This window comes from Metopolophium dirhodum, chromosome 9 (genome assembly GCF_019925205.1).
Source record: "Metopolophium dirhodum isolate CAU chromosome 9, ASM1992520v1, whole genome shotgun sequence".
In the NCBI taxonomy this organism is placed as follows: domain Eukaryota; kingdom Metazoa; phylum Arthropoda; class Insecta; order Hemiptera; family Aphididae; genus Metopolophium; species Metopolophium dirhodum.
This window is the reverse complement of record NC_083568.1, coordinates 26,213,382-26,239,148: the sequence shown is the minus strand read 5'-3', so window position 1 is coordinate 26,239,148 and position 25,767 is coordinate 26,213,382. Positions and strand designations below refer to the sequence as shown.

The 25,767-nt window shown below is 31.1% G+C and overlaps 1 protein-coding gene across 1 annotated transcript in view; it reads left to right on the top strand.

The window, feature by feature from the left end:
* Positions 1-16,572, top strand: part of LOC132951759 (protein PTHB1) — a 41,734-nt gene extending 25,162 nt beyond the window's left edge. Inside the window, exons 3-15 of the mRNA XM_061023693.1 lie at positions 603-691; positions 2,384-2,651; positions 5,842-6,065; positions 6,521-6,657; positions 6,747-6,921; positions 8,513-8,704; positions 10,293-10,544; positions 12,601-12,757; positions 12,856-12,982; positions 14,329-14,493; positions 14,586-14,717; positions 15,649-15,835; positions 16,062-16,572. Of these exons, the coding sequence (XP_060879676.1) occupies positions 603-691; positions 2,384-2,651; positions 5,842-6,065; positions 6,521-6,657; positions 6,747-6,921; positions 8,513-8,704; positions 10,293-10,544; positions 12,601-12,757; positions 12,856-12,982; positions 14,329-14,493; positions 14,586-14,717; positions 15,649-15,835; positions 16,062-16,108 (2,152 nt within the window). The 3' untranslated portion in view covers positions 16,109-16,572. The remainder of the gene's footprint in view (positions 1-602; positions 692-2,383; positions 2,652-5,841; positions 6,066-6,520; positions 6,658-6,746; positions 6,922-8,512; positions 8,705-10,292; positions 10,545-12,600; positions 12,758-12,855; positions 12,983-14,328; positions 14,494-14,585; positions 14,718-15,648; positions 15,836-16,061) is intronic.
* Positions 16,573-25,767: the final 9,195 nt, after the last annotated feature.

Below are 25,767 nucleotides of genomic sequence, written 5' to 3'. Positions count from 1 at the left end.
GTTTTGAGTGTGATGATATCGTAAAAGTTGGGTTCCTATATGTGTCAAGAACCGCTCATTTTAATTTTAAACATAATTAAAACAATTTGGTTTATTATTTTTTAAATGCTTATGTGTGTAATTAAAATTGTTTTATGAAAATTAATTATATTTAAATTGTTATGCTATACATTTTTAATGTTATCACAACTTACGACAAAAAAGTAATAGTAATAAAAATATTATTATTATACACACATTGTTTTGTGCGTAAAAATTACATTTTTAATGCTAGAGACGGAATTTGAAACAACCTATCAACTCATTAAGAATATTTGTCAAAATGTATACATTTTTCTATTGGACTCATGATCGTTATTGTTAATAAATAAACACATCTCCATTTTATCGTTATTGATATGCGTTGTAATATTAAAATGAAATAATTTTTTTTGAACATATTGGTCAAGTATTTAATCGATTTATTGCACATCATACAGATATACCTAGACCGGGCTAGACTACAATTTTAGTTGTAAAGAGAAACATTTTGACATATTTGCTTGATAATAAATTATTATTAATGTTATAAGTAATAATTATGGTATATATTTTAATGTTAGCTGTTCGCCCAACAAGAACATTGCAGTTCTTCATCCGTTTTCATTAGTCGTACATGGAGTGAATTGCATAGCTGGGTCTACAGATCATGGTAAGTCGTATATATACTATAGTCTGTCACCCGTATGTTATATAATTATTAATTACATAATAATATGCTAAAAATATATTAGTACAAACTTAAACATTACAATATTCAAAGGGGTGGGACGTGTTTTCACCCAAATTTTACCTTTTGGTTTTCGCCCAAATTATCTTTATTGCAATAACTCAAAAAAAGAGTGATTTGGTTTTCGCCCAAAGTAATATGATGCATCGTAAACGAAAAAAACGTTTTGTTTACCACTGTTTTTATGAAAGCATGTACGTATTCAAAGATTTAAATATTGAATTTTCCGTCTTATACCTACCGTTTTTTTATCAGTAACAATAAATTATTATAATTTTTCAATAACTATTGCAATATTAGATTTTTGCTATATTGCTATTTATATTATATTTAAAATGTAAATACCTCCATTAATATGTTCTTATATAATATGTATATTGTATATTTGCATCAGAAAATAGAATGGACGTCAAGCAAAAATATAAATATTGTGTTTCTTTTTAATTTTCAATTTAATTTAAAAAAATAGAACCTACCTATTTCACGTTTAACTTGTGCATAGTTTATGTCTTTTTATAGAAACTTAACAATATTTATGTGATGTAAATTGTGTAATTTTATGTTACATAATAGAAGATAAATATTGCTTTTTACCACGTAAATTATTGTGAAATTGTAAAGCCAATAAACTATAATTTTAAATTATAATAGCTACCAATGTATATACAATTTACATAATTAATTTCCTACGTAGCTACTTGAAAAAATACATAGGTAACCTTTATGTGCCTGTGCACTGTGGCACTATGCTGAAAGTATTTTAATTGAAAGTAAAATCTAAAAGCTATAAAAGTGCATCTATTCGAAAAATGTTAACCTAACGAATGATTTTTTTATATAAATACATAATATTTTAGTTTTTAAAAATAGTAATTTTCTTATGCGCATCAAAATTAAAAAAATATATATTTTATGAATCATACTTCATTTAATTAAAATGTGTACATTTAGTTTTTTATTAAAAGTTATCCATTAAAATGTGCGTTTATTTAATTTAGCGAAAACATATTTCTTGCGTTTGTTTTTAGTTTGTTTCTCATAATGAAAAAAAAATTAAGATTTTCTTTGGGATATTTTTTTTTTAATTTCTGGTAGCAGATTAATAGGAAAAGCGCACTTATTAATACATGTCCCAATATCTATTGTTATTTGAGGTACAAGTGAATTAATTTTTATTTTTTAATGTACACACAATGTATGTCTCCTGTAATATTTTCTATATAACGTTTTATATAGTAACGCTTTTTATAATTTAATGTAAAAAAATGGATATTATATTGTGTTTAATCATTATAACACAAGTATTTTCAGAAGATATTTATTTTATGCTTAGCTAACCTAGTGTTTAGTAAAATATTCTGCATTTAGAGGGTTTGTTAAAAATTCAAGTTTATTAGATCATAATTTATTATTATAATATCAGTTCTTTCCTATAGCTGTTATTTTACCGTGTCATTATAATAATTGACATTATGCAATAATTATGGTCGCGCCGAATTGTTCCGATTCGTGTTGCGTTGTTCACCATTTTTAAAAACAATATCATGCTAACAATCGCGCGGGTGATCATGATAATAATATCGTCACTCGATTTTTTTTTTCGTCCATCGACAGGCGATCAGTACGTACTGGAAACGATGTACGAACACAAATTCGACCGGAGTGCATATCAAATGGTCGTGGGACCTTTCGGCGGCGGGTCGGGCAGCAGGGATTTTGCGTGCGTCATGTCGCTGGACGGCGCCGTCACGGTGTACGAGCAACAGGCGTTCGGTTTTCGCACGGCGTTGCCCAATTACCTGCACCCGTTTCCCATCAAGTACGTCCGATCCGTCGACGGGTTTATCACGCTCAACGCCGACCTGTGTTTGGTCTGTTACAAGTGAGTAAAGGTGTAATATAACAATATTAAACTTTGCGGCTTACCGCGCACGGTATCCGACGTGAAAAACGCACGCCAGGTCGTCGGATGTACGACAATAATAATAATATTATAATACTGTACGCGAATGGCGGTGACCGTCGAGCTCATCGACTTTTGCTCGCGCACAACGAAGTGGCGTAGCCAGGATTTTTTTTTTTGTGGGGGGGGCAGCAGGGATTTTGCGTGCGTCTTGTCGCTGGACGGCGCCGTCACGGTGTACGAGCAACAGGCGTTCGGTTTTCGCACGGCGTTGCCCAATTACCTGCACCCGTTTCCCATCAAGTACGTCCGATCCGTCGACGGGTTTATTACGCTCGACGCCGACCTGTGTTTGGTCTGTTACAAGTGAGTAAAGGTGTAATATAATAATAGGTATTAAACTTTGCGGCTTACCGCGCACGGTATCCGACGTGAAAAACGCACGCCAGGACGTCGGATGTACGACTATAATAATAATATTATAATAATACGCGAATGGCGGCGACCGTCTAACTCGTCGACTTTTGTGTCGGACTTTGGTTCGTACATAACACAGTGGCGTAGCCAGGATTTTTTTTTTGTTTTTTTTTTTTTGGTGGGGGGGGGGCAGTATATTGTGTTAACACATAGTTCGTTTAGCTAGGGTCTAACACCAGTCTAGCATACTGACGTCGAGGTTTAATTTTAGGTTTCGGTTTCTGAACGTCTATACAAATTCGTATTTGTAGTAACTTTTATAGACCGTAAATATAATTTTTTAATTTTCCTAAACTTTCGACCTCCTCCCCCAGAACCCCCTGGCCATGCCACCGAGTCACAAAATTATCGTATATGGATCGTAGCCTATAGTTCGGCCACAGGTAATATCCGCCGAACATAATAATAATATATACGCAGTCCCATCACACGTTTATATTGTTATTGCGTCGTTGTTTACTCTGTTGAATAGACTGCTGCGATATTAGATTCCGAACGGAGCTGTAAAAAAAATATCAGTTTTCGAATTTCCTTTCAAACGGCTTTCGAGGCGATGACAAAAATTCGTGTAGAAATGTATAAGCAAACATGGCCAGTTGCGTAGTGATAAAATCTTAACCATTTTTTTTTGTTTAGCGTAAAACTGCGATCTACTCCACATTGTTTCTCGAATACAATGTTTTTTTTTTTTATTATTATTTCTTTCAAATAATATAAAAGAACCCAACGTCCCTACAACCCTGCTGCACCCACCTAACTCTTGCGAGCATATCCACATTTTTAAAATTCTTTTTAAGATTTACAATTATTTTAATGGACTTTATAGTAGTTATAATGAAAATTTCAAATTATTATTATAATTATTTTTTTAATATTCTGTGTAAATAAATAACCGATTTAAAAGAGTATATTTTAAAACAAAGTCAATGATAAATAATAAATGCGAGTATTTGCTAGTGTTACTGTCAAGAATTTATTGTCTTAAAAATATATTTTTTTCTCAAGTGCTTCTTTCTGCATTATATTTGCATTTTGCATACTATTGTTTTAAAAAAAATATATATAGCTATAGTTGGCGAACCTAAAGCCCACAACAATAAGTAAATCTAGAGTTTACAATTTTATAGATAATATGGAACTATGGAAATATAGAACACATTCGAACAAATATATTTTTAATGTTTTTAATCACGTAGATTTTTTGTACAGTTAATTGAAAAACTACTAGGTACCTACTTATATTTTTGATTAAAATGATAATCTGACCTACAACAGTGCTTAGGTACCGTTGAATGCTTTGATATATTTATAGTTTAGTTATAGTAATGATATTAAATCAACTTTTTTAATTAAACATATTATATTTTATTAAAAATGTGCGTTGACGTATAGTGTATACCATTTCGTATATTTGTCATATACATTCAGTCCTTCTGAGAAATATGTTTAGCTTATTTGCTGTATTTGTATAAATAAACTGCATGTTATAGGTACCTACATCTGTTCTCAATTCATGAAAAGTTTTTTATTCTATTTATTTAGGAAAGTTAATCCTGCTACATAAAATTCTCGTCCAAACTTTATGTAGGTATTCATGAAATTATTAGTGTAATAGCCAATATGTATATTATGGCTAAATATAGTACCTCATTTTAGAAATTAAAATGCAGTGGAAAATATTTGACTTAGGTAATATTAAATAACTATTTTCAAACCGCGCTGTTTCGCATAAAATCCAATAATAGTATAAGATATTTTAAAAATTTCAATGTTAAATTTCTAAACGTAAATATTAAATATAATACACATATAACTATATTATTGTAAATTTTAATAAAAAGAACATTGCATTTTACAAGAAAGTAAATAACTAGTTTTTAATAATGTATTCAGATGAATACGTATGTATATTATATTACTCACCAACTTATTATAATAAACTAATGTAGGTGATCACTAAGGCTGTTGTACACAGTTTTTTTTCTAGGTCGTGAAAACTAAGTTTTGGCTTTGAAAACTAGATCATTTATGCATTTGTAACACCAACAGTATGCAATAAAAATATAAACAAAAGTATATTCTTTTGATTGAGTTTTTTTTTTAAATGTTTATTATTTATTGTTATAAAATAATATACTAAAAACATTTTAATTTGCCTTTTTTTAGTTGTAATTTCATCAAATCTTAAATTTAATTTTGCAAAATCTAAAAATGTATACAATTTCGTACTAATTGTGAAGCACGGTTTTAGGGGATATTATTCAACGATGACCAAAAACGAGACGAGTGCCCTAAGGCTAACAGTCAGCCGCTGCATTCCGTCTGCACTTATATTAATTTATATATATATTTTAATGTCGCGAATTGTACATATTTTTATAAGACTTGCATATGTCCATATTTGTATTTATTTTAATTATTTCCCACTTAATACATATTATAACACTGAATTGTATTTTGTACATTATAATTCTTGGACGTTCTCTTCACCACGTCTTGTACTATACTCGATTTGCCTTCAGCACAATATAATATTATATTAATATATCGGGTATACTAACAATAATATTATTATTATACCCGAAGCACAATCGACGCAACGTTTGTTGCGAATAATCAAGACTTATTGTGTACGGTTCGTAAAATATTAAAAAGGACAAGCATAACGCTATATACGATGCAAATTCTTTAGGTACCAAGAGCTGGCGGACCCGAGTCTGAAACAAAAGTGGCCGGTTTGGTCGTGCACCTTGGGCGAAACCGTATACGACATTCAGACTGTAGAAATAACACCATCTGCGACTACAATACACGTACTGGGCGAACGGAACTACTATTGTTTTCAAGGCAACGGCGTGCTGTGGTTTATGAAACGGCTTCAGTACACTCCTTGCTGTTTTCACCCTTATATTTTGGGTATATACCTCTGACCGTAAAGGCCATACAGCTTTTACAAACTATAATAATATTACTCGCGCTTGCATAATCATAATATATCAATATCATTATGTGATACGCCATTCGTAGATTAAAATCATCTCGCTCGACATATTATTATTATTGTTATTATTTCACACCGAACGAGATTCATTTATTTCCGATTCATATAAGTCCCGGCGCATCTATGTAGTGGTTCATTGGTATTTAAAAATTCAAAATACACAAATAATATACGCGTCTTCAAAAACGTTTAACCACGTTCACTTATACTTATATGTTAATTGGTACAATAATAATTACTATAAAACTATTACGCGGAATTCAGATGATTCTTACACGACCTATCTCACTAGCACAACACTAATATACCTACCTAAAATTTTTTCCGTTTTTATTTATTTCGGGATTTCGATCTTTTTTTTTTATTTCAGGCGAACACCCCGAAACGAAGACTATGTGTATGATCGTATCCGATACCGATAGTGTGTTGGTGTACGATCAGACAAAACTTCGATGGTCAGCCAAGTTATCCTTTCATCCGTGTATTATTGCAAGAGCTTCTTTTAAAGTATGACGGTTTGTTACCCTATCTATACGCGATATTTTATAAGATATGTACTGTGTTTTCTACGAGTTAATATGAATTATTTATAATAGGCGTTACAGGGATGTTTGGTCATGTTGTCGGAAACCGGCGATTTGAGGTTTTGTTACCTGGGCACCGAACCCATGATATTTATGGCTCCCGAAAGACCGATCAAAGACTATAAAGACACCAAGAACCAACTAGTTCAGTTGAAAAAGGACCTTCAAAATATGTCCTTGCAAGATGGTATGTTTATATTTTAATTATGTTGCATTGATGGTTATTTTTTTTGGTTATAAACTAATATAAAGTGCTTTTTATCAAAATAATAAGTATGTTGCATGTTAGTAAAATGTTAAAAATCACATAACAACTCATAAACAATTTTAAATTATGTAATATTTAGACGACTCATTTATTATTTATGGCGCTTTCAAAATATTTAAAGTTCTATTACGTACTAATTCATTTAAAATACCCTAAAGTTACCTGCTATAATAAATTAAAACCTAGTGGCTTAGTGTGGCAATCAATCGCGAAACGCGATTTGAGAGTAAGCACCGGCCGGTGCCACTAGTTCTCGGATGGGTGACCACCACCCGGGTTCTTAGGGTCAAATCCTTGCCACACATACACACAGGTGTCCAAAAACTAACCGTACCTTCCCCCCACAGTAACAAACTTACAAAAAATAGCTAATGGCCATAGTTGCCGAAATTAAATTCAATAAAAGAAAAAAGCTTAAAGCATAAAATATTTTTAATACATTTTTTTAAAAAATGCATAAATATTCATTTTACTCACTATAATAAAAAAAAATATTATACAGATATAAATAAATATATATATATTATATTGCACTGGTTTATAAATTTATAGTAATGTAATTTAGTTTCGTAAATTTTAAATCGAAAAGTAGATTAATGTGAGCAAACTTAAGAGATATTTTGGTTTTAGCTTTTTATTTTCAAAAAGTTTATTCACCAAAATCATTAAACAAAGTCAACGAAACTATGACTCTGAAGTATACTTCGTACGCAATTTAAATACATTTCAATTATATGCGTATACGTTTCGAAATTTTAATTAAATTGTTAATTAAAACATGCATACGTATATTATGTACGAAGGTAGTACTTTAATAAATACCATGATAAATACAATAATAAAAGATCATGCCCACACACTGTGCTTTGTATTTAACGTAATTTTTGGTTTTCATAAACTAAATGAAAAAATATTATTTTATGTAAAAATAAATGTACGAAATTGACGGAAATATCTGTTTTTTACTCATTAGTCATTAATATACACTACCTACTTATAATATTTAGGCATACGTATGTATCACAATTGCATACACTTCACGCCGTGAAATAAATAGTCTATTTTATACCAGTTTTAGATATTTGGATGGTTTTGTGATAAATATTCTATAATACTTTTACTATTTTTATGTTTGTCTGGTGACTTAAATTTTGGATTTAATTTTTTCTTAAATTTAATACATTAATAAATTATTATACAAACCTTATATTGTATGTATAGGTAATGGGTATTAGCGTATTATTACATTTTTTTCACATATAAATTATTATATATTTTAAATTGAAATATTTCAACTATGGAATAATTTATTAATTAATATACATAATACCTACAACATTAACATTAGTAGATTCATAATGTTTTCGTTGTATTATTATATGTTTCTTGAAAACATCTATCGGAAATGTTTGTATTATATTATTTTGAATAGTTCATTCAAATATTTTAATATTAAAAAAAAACTTTGTAATTTGTTTTTTTTAATGATGATTTTACTTTTCAATTTAAGAGACCGACACTCTACCACTATTGAAATTAAATACTCGCATTTTGAACTTACGTTCAGAGGGTTTGGGAAAACCATTGTGTGACATCGAAATAGACGTGTCACCATCTCTAGCCACATCATCAGTGCAAATCACTTTCCAATTGGTCGCTCCACTTGTCGTTTCACCTACAGTTATACATTTAAAGGATTTGAGTATGTATACTATGTATTTTTAAGAACGAAAAAAGTTATACGATTTAATCGTTGAAAAATTATTTAAAAATGTGTTTTTCTGTGTTTATCAGACTTGTCAGTTTGAGTTGTTCTAAAATAACCATCAGATTAAATGCACGATTTATAACGACTCATTATTATACCGCTAGGTATTATTAACAAACCATTTTGTATTTGATAGTAATCAATACGATTTTTTTTTATTTTACAAAGCTTATAAATGGTTAAACTTAATGACAAATATATTTTTTAAAGTCTTTATCGTAATGTCAACCTTTTTAGGCCAGTCTCGACAAGTTAAGCCACATAAAACTTTCTTTAACTCTCTTGGGGGTTAGCCGTGTATCAACAGATGGTAAAAGACTGGTAAAATGTTTAAACGCGTAAAAAAAAAACTTACCTACCAATGTAATTCCTATGTATTTTATTCTTTATCGTTATTTATGCTGTACGACTTGGTTTGAGCTTACTTGGTTTTAAGAAGTTTCAATAATTCTAGTTTTAAATGTGGATATCTTTCTTTTGAATATAAAAAGTCAGATATCAGATAAAATTGCTGTATTTCGATATGTAATGAATAATACATTGTACACTGTATATTGTCTTAATCTTAACCACAAAACCATAATAATAGTGGACTGATGTGACACGGTGGTTGGCTTCAGTCACAAACGTGTTCTGAAGTCAAGCACCGGCCAGTGTCACTAGGTGACACCATGCCGAAACCCGGGTTTTTGTGACAAATCCTCGTCACATATACACGTGTTCTAAACCAATCGTGTACACTCTTTTTCAAAGTTAAAAACCTACTGAATACTGAAATATTGAATACTGAATACCTTCGGACTAATAATCATTAAATAAAAAAAAAATCAATAATATAATATTGTGCTATTACTTATTATACATTTTAATGTTGAGCGTATCAGCTGGAAATTGTAAAATAACCACCACGGCTACAATTTGAATATTTTTTTTTTTCCCAATCGCATCAAGCACGTCACGAGCCGTCTTATTTTCAGTGTAGACGTGATGAAGGTGTATATGTACGTATACTAGGGTGGTCCTTATTTTTGAACATTCTAATTGTTGATGTAGGACCCCCTAACTTTTTTGTATTGTTATAAGATAATAATTTTGGTTAAATTTGGTCATGACTACTCACCCCCTTCCCGTGCCCCCAGGGGTTGAAAAATAGCCAAAAAAGGTAGTTTTGTTATTTTTTGACTTAACTAAAAAGTATGGTACTTAGAGAAAAAAATGTTTAGAACTTAAACTGTAGAGTGCAATAGTTTCAATAATAAGTACAAGTTTTATTTATTGTAAGTCTGTGTTTATTGTATACTGTGTAGTGCGAAAGTTCTGGTCCCACGTTTTTTTTCTTTTAAGGAAAACCGTCGGTGGATGCGCGATCCGATCGATCAGGGACCAGGGTGGACAACCCTTTCCGTATTGGCGGCGCACCTGCCTATGTTTAATTTTTTTTTCTGATTCCAAACCATAGTACCGTATAATAGGTATATGGTTTATATGCGTATAATATTTTACTTGCGTGTGTGTTCTATAGCCGAAAGCATCACGGTCCGAGTGATGGCGCACAGAGAAAACGACGACACCGAGTCGGCTGTGTCGTCGACGGAATGCACTGTTTGCGCATACTATTCTGCGACATCGGACGTACCGGGCTCGGTGCAGCAGACCGTCCGGTTGCCGTTGACGTTGGCTTACGAAGTCCATTCGACGCCGTACTTAGATTTTAGTTGGTCCGCGAAAATATCGGTCGACGAGAGTCCGGTGCCACTGAAAACCCTGTTCAAAGGTGAGGAGTGTTGTACACTGCATGGTTTTAACATACGACGACAATGCCAATAATTATATTCGTTATTATTACTCTCATCATATCATAAGCCATATTCGGTGTATGGCTCCTACTTGTGACATACAAAGTAAACCGATTATACGTATATACAGAGTGTCCGCGAGGATTTACCCAATGTCATATCTCTTGAGATAATAAATATATCATAAATCTGTTTTTTTTATTAGACTCGCAGAGACAGGGACTACACATGATTTATTTTTTAATTTAATTACATTTTTTGGTAAAAAAGTTAAAAAAGGATGTTTTTGTTTTCGAAACAATTTTATAGACTTTATTTTTGTGAAAATGTTGACTTTTCAGCATTTTACTTTTATAAATCTCATGATTTTTAAGAATTTTTTTAGTTTATATAGGTAAAACGGCAAAAACCAGTTTTTGTCCGGGAGGCGAGTCCCCCTCTAAGGCTAACGGGGATATCCTCATGGGACACTTTGTATACTGTCGGTTCTTATTATCGTTGATTGACTCGAGAAGACATTCGTAGCGTGCTATCGTAAAATATTTTGAAGTCACTCGTCTCTATACGTGAAATCACAGACAAGCTGATAAAAATCGCTGCTGATTGGGAAGGGGATGGAATATAAAGTTGGAGACACCGACGCGAAAAGAAAAAGACGAATAAAATGTTCAAATAATAATATACTCACCCAATCGAACGTAAAATATCAACAAAAAAATTACTTAACCTTTTGTCAAACGTCAACTTTTTTAAAAATAGTATTTAAGAAACTATTAATAGGTATTAATTTATAGTCATAGATTAAATTGGTAAGAACTATTCGAAAAATTTAAAGAGCGAGAAAAAAACCATTTAAAGACACATGATAGCTGATTAACCCCTATTTTAAATTTATAATCGTTCGTAGGACGTTTTTATATTATGAGTTTTTAATAAGCTTTGTATTACATCACATTATGTTTAGTGAATGCGTTTCTTATTAACTTTAACGTTTAAATATCTCTCGGAATTAGAACGTACCAAATTTCTTAGTATCATAATTTATTATTTAACATAATTTTATGAATTACATAAATAGAAAGTTGATGTACTTTATCTTTAACATTTTTGGAACATCAAATTAAAATTGAAAAAGATAATGGAGTATTATATTTATTTATATTATCAAACCAAATATTTTGCTCTTTCTTTTTAATTAATAATAATAATGTTTTTTATATATTTTGCTCCTGTATGCAAATTATAAAATACTGAACACACGATATTTGGAAAATACCAAGTCTAGAAGCAGAGTATACAGAGTTAACCTAACTTAGATATCTGTCGGAATCACTCAATCGCTATTATACTCCCAATTAGACTGCATACATTGTAAATATTAGTGTAATATTTAAAAAACTCACATTGTAGGATATATATTTCAGGTCTAGATATAAATGCTATATTTTACATATTATAGGTACTTACATTTTGTTTTAAATGAATAATTATGTTTACAGTTTACAAGGAGACCAGTTGGCTACACCGTACTTACGCTCGTGTACTATGCATATTTTATTTTGTACGAACCATACAATATAATTTAATAATATTTTAATTGATATAAAATGTTTCCAACTCAATATATATATTTTTTCATCAATATTAATGTTAATTATTGTGTAAAACATGTCAGTCATTAGCAACAGGCAACAATGTGTTTTTATTAACAATCATTAAAATGTAAATTACTATTCGTGAAATTTCCTAAAGACGCCAAAAAACGCGAGTTCTTGATATTTTTCCACGTGATAACATTATTATATAATAATACTATATTTTCTAGGTATAACATTTAAGATTTAACGTCAACCCGTTTATAATTTTGTTGTATAAGGTAGTTCAAACTATTAATTATCCCAGGAAATTCAAGTTTCTACTTGTGTTATAACTAAAAATGCGCCAAAAAATAATTACACTTAGGTATAAAAATGTAAAATAACATGGAATAAACTGTAGGCAATTGATTGTAATGTTAAATTGTGTCTCGCATAGAGTTTGCCGATTCATCGTTAACGGAATTGTGTTTCCGAACAATCACTGGTAATTCAAAGTATGTCTGTGTTACTGCATTACCCACCAATCGTTCTTACGAAATACGATCATCTGGTCCCGAATACACTAATGTAATTCTCGAAGAGATTTTGTTAAGGTACGTAAAAGTTTATCATAGTAATACTATTATTGATGATTGAGGTTTAATTTGAATATATATTTCACTGAAACATTAAACAAAATTATTTTTTTCAGGCATAGAGAATATTACAAAACTAAAAAATGCATCGTGCGATGTGATAATAATGAAATTCCCGTTGCGGATTTTTATCGGACGATTGAGGAACATGTAGCACTCAAAGGAAGACTCGATATTATACAGGTTTTTGGAAAAAAATTCTATAATAATATTATAATATCCGAAATCCATGAAAATTAAATCAGAACGACATTTTTCATGGTTTTTTTTTAAAAAATAATTTGATATTATGAAAACATTTTAAGTAGGATCATTGAGTATTAATTGTACAATCTAATATACTCAATGGTAGTATCTTCGAGTAACAATAAACATATTTTTGTAGAAAAGTAATTCCGGTTGATAGATATAAGTCTTGTAAGTTGATACATTTCTATGTGCATATTTTTAAATCAAAACTAGGCTTGGTACTATAATTGTTTAAGTAATCTTTTATTTATTTTTTATTATTCTTAAGCATCGGCAACTAAGGTCGTTAGCATTTTGTGGGTGGTGGGACGTAACGGATGGTTGAGGAACTTCGAACATGTATTATGGGGTGAGGACTTCTCGCTAAAAACCCGGGTGGTGGACACCCATCCGATAGTTAGCGACGCCGAACGATGCTTGACTGCAGCACACTTCAGTGACTGCGGTCAACCACCGAGCCACTAAGTGAATATATCAAACAAAACCAATTTTTTTATAGTTGATTAATTTATTTTGGGTTATTTACACTTCTTAATATTATATTATCAAAACATGCACATTGTTTATATTTACCGCTCTTGTTTTTTCTTAATTTGTGTGTAATATTATAATACAAACGAAGTGGAACAAAAACTCTTATGAAACTATCAATAATATAAATAGCCATCCCATGATAGTCTGAAATTAGTAATTTATTACAATTAGAAAAATATTATGATAATTGAAGAGACAATAAATTCCTATTGGCGATCAAAAGCTTATTATCAAATTGATAAGCTGAAACGGGTACGCTGTGTATCATTTATATGTTAAATTTTCCATGTGGCCATTGTGGCCCGTTTCAGACCACCCTACGGTGGCCTGTAAAATGATAAGCTTTTGATCGCCAAAATTCTTGAATAATATAAGTTTGAAGTACTCTACAGTACATATATATTATGCCTATATAATACAAATGTGTATTTATTATAATTACCTATGCATAATAACCATAGACCTTATACTAATAGACCAGAGGTGATTGCACACCGAGCGTGGAAACACAGAGGGCACTTTTCGGTTACAAAATTACTCATATGTAGGTAGTGCGGGGGAGTACGGTAAGATATATAGATATGTAGATTATTGTATTTTGCCTCCAAGACAGCCTACATGACTACGATATGTTTGCACGTTACTCGTAATGCTGTTGTTATACACAGTTCTTGTCTATTAGTATAAGGTCTATGATCATAACGCAATATTAACGAGAGTAAACTTATGGTTTTTTTTCTCAATAGGAAGAAATTTCTTCATTATGTTCGCAGTACCGAATCATACAAAAGTGTTTATTCAATAAACTCAAAGAAAATACAGTGCTTTCTGTGTCCGGTTTGAACGTATTGATAGACGACACACACGAAACGTTAACAGAAAAAATTTCGGAAATTGCACTTGTCAAACAGGTGGGTTATATTAGATAGATCGTCGTTGCGTTAAATGATCGTGTGCTTTAAAAAACGCAATTTTCATTAGGTTTGGTTATATTATTTTCTAGGAATTAAAAGTGAAATTTTCCCAGTTGATGTCACTATCGAGGCTTTTGGTCACGATGTTGGGTCTATGTTCTAAAAACGATAAAATTCTAGAAGAGTTCAAAGAAACTGTCGTTCATTTTACTGATAACCAGGTAATTCTGTTGAAATATATTTATAAAATAATGCAGTGTAAAATGAAAATATAAGTATAAAACATAATATGTATTTCTTAGGAAATTTCCCAATCTATATACTTACTCGTAACTCGTAATACCCTTTTAATACCATCCAGTTCGTAAAACGTTATTTTTTTTCCAATTTGGTATATTAATATTTAATAATATTGTCGATTTAAAATTTTTCTTTGAGCTTAAAAATTACATTACGTTATATAAAAACTCTAAGTTAATAACATACTTGCGAATTGCGATTAATTATTTTTACCAAAATGTCTGTGTGGTTTTCAATCTTATTGGTATGCCAGTTATTAAAGTTTTCATGTCAAGCTTACATTTTATCTACTCAATTATTTACTGTTCATTAACTTAGTATTTATGAGTGTTGTGGACTAGTATAATATTTAGATATCCGTTGGCCTTTGGCTATTATGAATATTAGAATATTATCAATAAATGAGCTGTTAAAATAGTTGAGTGAATGCATCAGTGCATTCTATGCAGTCAAATTTATTCTGAGAAGAGCTTCAGTGACTGTGCTGGATTAAATATATTATAATTTTAATTTTCTCCTACACTTCTCGTGTCTTTTTTATTTACTTTTAGGATATCAGTTATTTAAAAAATACCTATTCAAAGTACTGCGACTAAACTGATTTTCCAAATTATTTAATATATATAATACAGTATAAAAATTTAATATTTTCAACCATTTTTGTTGCCCGAAAAACATAGAACATAGGAAAAAATAATTTTTATACCACCAATATAAATAGATACACATACGCTATTATACTTTCATCGCCTTGCTTAGAAACTGCATTTTCTGGTTAGACGATTATTTTGCTATAAATTATTTCAATTTTACAAAATTATATTTATTCTCTATATATGTTTGTGCAAGTAGAACTGGGAAGACATCGTCTTACAATCGCTGAGCTATTTGGTCGGTAACAAAATCACGTTAAATGTTCAAAGCGACGATCCAGCTCACGTGGTAATGGGCCTAAGAACACTAATCGATTATGTTATACAACATGTAACATCAGTAAAGGATGAACTACAGGTCAAACCGAAGAAAGACAACACGAGAGGTACGTTGTACATAATTGTTTCATTCTGTGGTTCGAAAAGTATTTACAATAGCAATCTAATCGATTAGTCTGCGTATATTAGTTTGTACGTGTAGATCGTATATCACACATTTTCACGACTAAATAATATGTCCAAACCACGCACAACTGCATAAAATAGCGTAACACAATGTCATAAAGTATAATAATAATATGTCTTGTCGTTTTTCTATTGTTTTTTTTCCAGGTGTCTCGCCTATTCTAGAATCCGAAGAAGATTTTTACTCCAGTTAGTTGGTTGAACATTTAAAAACAGAAAACATACATTGGGGATATTATTTTGTATTACGATGTGTTATATTGATACAACATAATATAATATGTGGGCATAAGCTTTCAATGTATATAACTTGGATTTAATTTGTAAAAAAAATGTGCGCGAAATATGTATAGTTTACGATGTAAAGTGTTGCGATATGATACACATCACGAGTTTTTTTTTGCGTACAATTGTTATATACACTACGCGTCACTAATTTTAAATATTGGTACATATTATCGGAACGCATATATAGTTTATATAATATAATATTATTGTAAATCACGTGTTGTAAACTAAATATTTTGTCGTCGGCATGCACGCGGGCGGCATTTAAATCAGATTTTTCCGATAAAATAAATTGGACTGAAGTCTTTACATTTATATGTAAAGGTACCCTATTGAAAACGGTCGACCGTGATTTTAATTCCGTACGCAACACACAGGCCTCCGACCGCATTATTTTCGCAACACATTTTTTTTTTTTTTTAATATAAAAGTGTAAAAAGCTCGTGTAGTTACACTCGAGTGTGTAGTGTGCACATATTATTATTATGTATACACATCTACCGGCTGTGCGTGCATAATATTATATATTATATTATATTATTATTATGTTCGCGTGAATGCAGGACGTTCGGGCGGCGCGTTGGAGCGTGGACGTTATTCATACCTTCCAGTTTTCACCCTTCTTCGTCGTGTTCTTATTAAAAAGAAAACCAAAACCTCTAGTATGATTAGTTTTCGAATTCGGTTTTCTTACACTTAGCCTATAACTTGTGCCATAATAATTCCATTCTTCTACTTCTTATATTAATTGTTTCTCTTGGAGTCACCACATCGTGTATGTGCTTATCCATATCTCCGGTCGTGAAAAGTATTTCCGTCCACCCTTGCACTCCTAGGGCTTAATGATGATATCCTCCTACGTTCCGTCCAACCGCCTTGTGCCATTAATTATATGTATTATAATATACGACGTTTGGCACTATGACACGAGTAGGTGAATAATATAATAATATATGTGAGGTATTATACATATATTAGGATATCAGTATATTATTATACAATTTATTACATGGGTGAAAATTACGTGGAGAAGCGGTGTAGGTGCAAAAAAAAACGTGAGAGACTAAACCGCTAACATATTTTAATATAATATATAACCGATAGCCCATTACCGAACTTTCCAAACACAACGTTTATCAAATTGTCCGATATTACAGAAATGCGAACATCGACAATCGGTCCTATCTGCTATTTAAACAATTATTGTGATCGACTTATTCACAATTTAAAATTCCATTATATATAATAGTCTTACACGAAAGTCTGTTTTATAAAAGGTAAATGGTTCGATTATTTACGAATAATATATAAGAGCTTAATATAAAGTAATACGCATTAATTAATTAATTTTCATGAATACATTTCCCAAGTTATATTCAAAGAGTTAACATTCAAGGTTAATAAATTATGTATAAAATCATAAATAAATAAAAACATAATTATGTAGAACTGTAAATAATAAATAAACAATTTTGTCATAAATTAAAAATAATGATCAAACATTTTTTTTAATCATTATAAAATCTGGGGGGGGGGAGGGAAGCTAAGATCAATTTATTCATATAAGAAATCTCAAAATAATAATATATTAAATCAGCAAAAACAAATATTATGAAACGAAAAAAAATATACAACATCAATAGTTGATTATTATTAAAAATAAATATTGATAGATTCGCATTGCATTAGACACTGTCATCAAATCATGATAATTTCAAAAATGACAACTATATTATTTAATTTTGTAAAAGAATAACCCCCGTCAGTATATGAGCTATCTATTATCGTATGTACCTATTATTTAATATTTTATTGGTTTTTTTTCCACCATACTATAGTACCGATAGCTAGCAGAATTGATAAAACTCCTGGGGCACAGCCATGTCTACAACAACTAAGTATTGGTAACATTCAACACAATTTTTAAAACCAATTTAAAAATACATAATACCTGCTTATAATGGTATAACACGCCAGCGCATCTATATAATTTAATAATATTATATTATTAGCCTAGTGAAATAAGAATTTTTTTAAATTTCTTTTAACGACGGCACCGGTAAATAACTGCTGTATTACGTACGATTTTAATATATTCTTAACCTACCTACTCGTATTAAATAGGTTTCCGTCTCTGGTATGATATTATTAGCTGGTTACACCTTTATTGTATTCAATATAACGTTTTGAGACACATAGCCGCGGGGGCGCATTTTCGATGAGAAAATTGAGGGCGCTAAATCCCTCCAATATACCACCCCTCTGGCAATTTTAAACGTACCCGGGTTTCTTTTGAATATCGTCAAGATGGGTGGGACGTAATTGAATTGAATTCAACTACTATACATAACGATTTCACTTAAACATCTTTCGATATAATAATAATAAATATCAATAATAAAATTGTTTTTATTGAAATACAAAACTCTTTTATTATAATATAATATTATGTATAATAAAATAATTTAGTACATATAATATTACAATGGACACAATAATTGTTTCATTTCTGGTTTTATTAAAATATTAAAAAATAATTTTTCACCGCATAACATATTGGTATTATAAGAATATAATGTTTTGTTTTTATAATAATGTGTTTACTGTCAAACAAAGCATATTATATAAGGTTTTATCGTATTACAATACTTAAGTCCGTGGACTCTGTTGTAAATATCCTATTTTCGATTGCCGAGAGTAATGAGCACAAATAAGTATTTACCCTTTAATCTGTAGTCGGAAATTATAGATACTTGTTGACTCGGTTAGGTAGGTACGCCTCTCGAGACTGGTTATTACCGTGCAACACCGATATATTTAAATGCTACGGGGCCTTTTTTTTACGGGGCGTCGTGTGTTAAGACCTACACAATCGACGGGGAACGCTCAAACGTTTTGCGTAGGCAGTCCACAACGCTTACAACATTTTTCGAAAGCACCACTACCATTTGCCTATTATAATTATTATTTAATTTAGTTAATTTTACTATTCGAATTAGGCGCGCATACATTTTATTCTATTATAATATTATGTACAAAACGCGGTGGTCGAGACACACACACGCACACATACATTGTAACTGTATAACTTATTAACATAGTGTGGCGAACTGTGCAGGTATACGCAATGCGGTGATATAATATCCCGCGTAGACCTTATTCGTGTATCGATGATCCCCCGGGAACAGGATTGCGCTGTACGGACGCGGGAAAAGTTTAAATCGCGGGTTGCCTTCTATAAAATATATGCGTACAATATATATATTTATATATATATATGTGTGTGTGTGTATGTGTGTATAGATTGTATATAGGTATCACTGTATCGGAAGCCCCACCTGTCGGCGTTGTTGTTTGTTTTTATATTTTTCACTCGGCGGACGAGGACGTAACGTTTACCTCCTATACATTATGTACCTACCCGTAAGTACACGCCGCCGTAGAGTGAAGTATTATACCTTCCTAAATTTTACAAACTTTTTTTTTGCCGAAATACCAAACGATACATTTTAAATTAAAATATTCATTTTGACTGATATTACCGGTAGGTGTATGCGTATATTTTTATTCATAGAACTTTCAGCTAAAAGCAATATTACAGCTGCATGACTACTTCAATTATATTATTATAATATATAAATGTAGAAAACTATAGAACAATTTCATTACGGTGAGTAGATAGATAACCGAATATTAACAGTGACGATGATGCGGTCTGTTTAATATAACGAGAAATGGCGTAGATCCAAGGGTAATAAAAATAAATAAAAATGTCAAGATATATATTATATCGATAATTTAAATCGAATGAATTATTTGATGTTTATTATTGAGTTAGGTAGGTGTGTGTTTTAGTTTCATAAACTTGTTAGGTTTTTCATTTCAAAGACCTCTGATGATTGCTATATGCATGGTGAATGTTGATGTAGCATGTTACCTCAGATAGTTAGATTATGTACCATAAATACCTAAAATATACATGCTATGGTATAAAATACGTAAATGTGGATGATCACGTCGTTGGCCGGAAAATTACGTCCCTTAAAAATTGGGAAATGTTGTAACTGTATACCTTAATTTAGTTATTGACGTCGATAGAGAGAGATATTGTTCATTGTAATTTAATACATTCTTACTATTTAAGATCAAACGATGCATTGGTACCAAACATTTAAATTATACATCCAACTCGTTATTTTATAAACATTTTTAAGAACGAACGATTCTCAGAATTCAAAAGTCAAAGTAAGAGTGTAGGTAGGTACTGTTAGTGTCCCAAACGCACAATGCCTTATTTTGTTACGGCTAGAGGCTCTCCATGTATTTTGATCGCAGTTATTATTTCGTAAGAAGATAACAATATGTATTAACTATGTCAGACGATCCGGATTTGATATTTATATAATTTTCAATAATAATAAGTAGGTTGGGTTAGGTATATAGTATTATACGTTTGAATCAGGTGCATAGTATGACGTGCTGAAACATAAGTGAAGGAGATTGCCCTTTGTAAAAATAAATCCATTGAATTAGATTTAGCGATGGAAAAAATCCAGCACAGAGAAATAACTGTTCGCGAAGTCACGCATGACAAAGAGTATAGCTATGGTCACCAGGGCCAGGGGATTTCTGTAACAGACACGCGACTGCAGAATTGTTTCCGACGGTAAAAAATGTGTATGCCGTGCAGTAACCTATATATTATGCTCTAATGCAAGATTGCATACGCAATTGATTAATTTAACGGTTCACTAAAATTTAATGGACCAATCATGGGCAACTAAATTATCTTTTAAGGTCCATTAGATCACTATAATATTGGTTCATTAAATGTTTAGTGTTTGTTTATGCGACCCGGCGTAGGCGTCATAAAGCCGGAACAACTGTACAAATGGTATCGCGTAGATACCTACCGTGATCATCTTGGACCACCAATCATGGGAATTAACGTCACTGGACAGTCGACGGACTGTGAAAATGTTAGTAAAAAAACGCTTTTTATAAACAAACGTATAATTAGTCGGTATGCATAATACTCGATAATTATTTATGTCATTGATGGTGATATTATTTCCCGGCCAATAACGTCTGTTCCCAATATTAACGGCTTTGACCGTAACATTTAATATTATATTATTATTGTTAAACGCAACGACTTACGGAAATATTTATATCATATAATATAGGTTTATAATATAATATTATGTTATATTAATGTGTCTTGTATATGAAACAGTTTTCATTTTTGAATTACGTATGATTTACATGTATTTTATGATTTTATACAAGTAAAATGTTGTTTCCTAGAATGGAAGATTAAAATTTGTATAAATTTCAAAAAAGTATGGTGCTTGGCGATGTCGAGTAAAACGCGTTGGCTTATTACGTTTTTATTGGCGCGCACGGTAAATAGTGCCGAGAAATGAATAGGCAGTTATATAATATAATATATAATGTATTATTATATATTATTGCAATATTCGTCACAGTTCGGCGAACGAATCACACACTCGGTCGCGTATCCTTCCGAATATTATTATATTCGCGGGGTTATGTCGTATTATTATTATTATCACCGCGTCGATATTGCGATACAGGCACTATATTATGTACATACTATATGCGATACCTACCCACTACTACAATACATCAATGCACATGGACCATATAACACATCTTTACAATTATTTACCATCTGTGCGAACACCGCCGTCGTCGTCGTCGTCGTCGGGGGCTAATAACGTCAGCGCCTAGATCTACAATACACCTGCGTAAAGCTTTGGCTGTACGAATATAATAATACGATCCGAGGTCGGCCTACGTGCACCAAAGCGGCCCTTTTTCGCATTGTCGAGCCTGTATGGGAACTAGGTGGTGGTCCCCAGACCTACTTCGGAATTCCAAAAATCAAAATTCGAATAAATCCGTTGGTGACGGAAAACACGGGGTGGATCACACCGAGTAAACCGGCCTGTGACATGAAATAAATAATACACGACCGGGATCAAAATCACGATGCAACGGGCATTATATCATAATATTATAGTGTCGCGGTCGTTTGTACCGCGTACGATATATTATGATTTCGCTAAACGTCGGCGCTGCTGCAAGGTGTCGGAGATTTCTCACGCAAAAGGTACGGTACAACAGTAATGTTTCCGAAACAAGAAATTCAACGGCCATTTGCGCCGGCGTGAAAAGGTATATATATCATTTTGTAATATTCGTTTAAAAACATTTATTTTTTCGTCGGTTTCGTTGTTATTATTAATTACGTTACAATCGTGTCGAATCATTTAACGTCATTATTACCCATATTATTATTATGACATTACGTTTGACGAATTTTTTTCCTCGATTCAAATAGAACAATTCGCGTTGCACCGCGTTATTCAGGATGTTCTAAAATTGACAAAATGTCCGGATTTAAATTTATGATGTTCCATTTCTATTTGATTAGCAAATTACTATCACACTCTCTACAAAATATATGTTTAAAAATCAGCTAATTCTTTTCGTCGGTTAGATAATAATGTAATTATCATAATAATCATAATATTATTATATTATAAGCAAATCGCAATGAAATTCTCTCCTTTTAACACGGTCAAATGTGTAAATATCACTGGTTACCGACACATTTAAAATGCATATTGGCATGAATCCAATAATAAATTGTCATAATATTTTAATTAAATTGTTGAAACCATCGAATTAAACGAAAAATTAAATTGTCCGCTTGGAGAACACTGTAACTAGTTACAGCCTAAGTGGTAAATAAAATTAAACTTTTGTCACAAATTAAAATTATTATAAATCATATCCTGTGTATAATAGGGTTTCGCCATTATTATGGTCTCAGTGTATGTTTGTTATAGGTAGTTTTGTAAACTAGGTAAAATAAGTTTCCATAGTATGACATACGTTATTAACGACTTTAACGTTATTTAATTGCAAAGAAAATGCTAAAAAAAATATATATAATTAGTTTTAAGGGTAGTTTTATTACGAACAAGTTTTAATGTCTTGCACAATGTTTTATAACGCCACTAAATAATATTTATTATCGTACAAATAAATATCTTCTGATTTAACACTATGCTGCACCTAAAAAATATCATAAAGTTTTTTTGTACAACCCACTACTATGATAACCATGGTTATTATACTTATGCCCTATTATATTATATAAGGCGAAACTCTCGAGAATTGACGTTAATAATAATAATGTATTTCATATTATTGCAGTGCTATTATTATACATATTACTGCGACCGTAAAAATCAAATATTAAAATTAAAAAAAAAAAATGTTTATGAATTTAATTACAGTGCAACTGTAATATATATAGTGCAACTGTTTATTATTATAATTATAAGGTACACTTATTACGCGAGAAGGTATTGGATACTGACATATTTTTTTTTTTTACTATTGTACAATATCAAAAAATTAATTTGGATATTTAATCTAATAGATTTGTTTGATCATGTTCAATAGTAAAGTTGTTAACATTGTGTATTTTATATTTGTATAACTATTAGGCGGTCTTAAAGAATACTTTTCTTTTGCATTCAGAATAGTATAATATATTTTTTCCCCTCTTAATATTTGTCAGTTTTGGAATGGTTGGAAATTAACGTGGATCAATCATATTTCTTTAAAATCTATAACTTATATAACTTAAAGTTGTACATTTTTTTTAGCAAATACTTGTTACTTTTATAATATTATGTCGTATGTTTCACCCGAATCACATTAGCTGAGATGTTTATTTATAATATCCTAACGTTAAGATAATTCAAATGCAATTATGTAACTACGACTTCGTTTGTTTTCAAATTTAATATAATTATAAATACGAATCTAGCGTATAATTTATAACTTTTACGTGACTCAAATTACTGTTTCTATTTAACAGTGGACTAAACGACATTATTTTGGATAGACAAATGCGCATACAAAGTAAATGTTGTGATGTAAAATTTCTTTGTAATAACATTAAGCCAAACTATAAAATCGCTTAACCCCGCGAAACTTAATGAATAAATCTAAAACTTCACACAAAGTTTGTCTACAATTTGTGTACAAAATAATATCATAATCAAGTAGGTACAATAATAATTCGAGAATACGACTTTAACAGTTTAAATAATATATTATATGTAATTATATTACGATGCAAACGTTTATCTTGTAAAATATAGGTACCAGCTTAGGCACAAAATGTGATACGTAATTAATGTTATAATACTGCGTCTTTGCAGAGTATTAAGATATCGATTGCCGGTACAGGTCCAAGGGTATCATGAAACATTATTTGATGTGAATTGATATAATATAATATAATTGTATTATAATATAGTGAATGAGATGTTGTACGTGTAATGTACACATAACGATACAATGTAATATACGCGTATGACTAAATATAAAATTGAAATAATGACTACATTTTTTATCGTCGAAAAAAATGCGCGAGGAAATTCGTATAAAAGTCTATAACAATACTGTCCACTATACACAAGAAGAAATTTTCTATTTTACCCAATCGAATAAGCTGACATTAAGATATTACCAAAATATATATACGTAGTCTAAGATTGTAAAGTTTTATTATAGATTTGAAATGTTTACTGGTTATAATATGTTTGAGTCTTTATACTGCTTTTTAGCGTTTAATAATATAATATAGACTTAATAAAAATATCATGTTTGGGACGTTTTTTTTTTTTTTTTACTATTTTTGAGCACTCGTTAAAACGTCGATAATTAAAACTATTCATTATTTTTACCAGTTTTTAGTGCAATAAATTATCAACTTTTAATAGTTTATCCTTTATTACATTAAAGTTTAATAAACTATAATCAGATTCTCTATCTATATTATATATAAGACCCAAATACCACTCACACACTCAAAAACTACAAAACGTAGGAACTTGAAATTGGTTCATCTAGTGATCTAGACAATGATCCACTTTGGTAAACAATTATCTTCGAGCGGACCACCAAATATAAAAGTACGAATAATCTCAATCTCATAATATAATTTTGTTACACATAATAGTTTGTATAAAATATTTTATTTTATTTTGCATTTTGGTAACGGGTCACATGGAAAATACTTCGAGGGCCACAGCGGTTGGGAATCGCTGTCCCACGTCGATCGGTCAGCGAGTGAGTCAGGACACTTTCGATTATATTATATTTTAGCCGTCCCGCCCGGCGTTGACCGTGCCAAATAGGAGGCCCGTGAGACTCACTTGGTATCAGGTAGGCAACCCATCTGCGGTGGATTGCGAACCCAGCGAGGTACGTACGCATAATAAGTGTATAATTTCTAACTCTAGAGTTTCAAAGTAATACCGAGCTTATCGTTTTTACTCAATCCAACCAACGTCGGATTGGACACAATATGCGATGGCATGTCCAATGGTTTTTGATATGGCTGTTTAACCATAGGCGTGCGCACGGGGGGTGGCCACCCTGCGAGCTGTACCATAGTTATGGATTGTGACTCAGATCATATACATAGCAGTATTCTCTTATTCTGTGGTAAGAG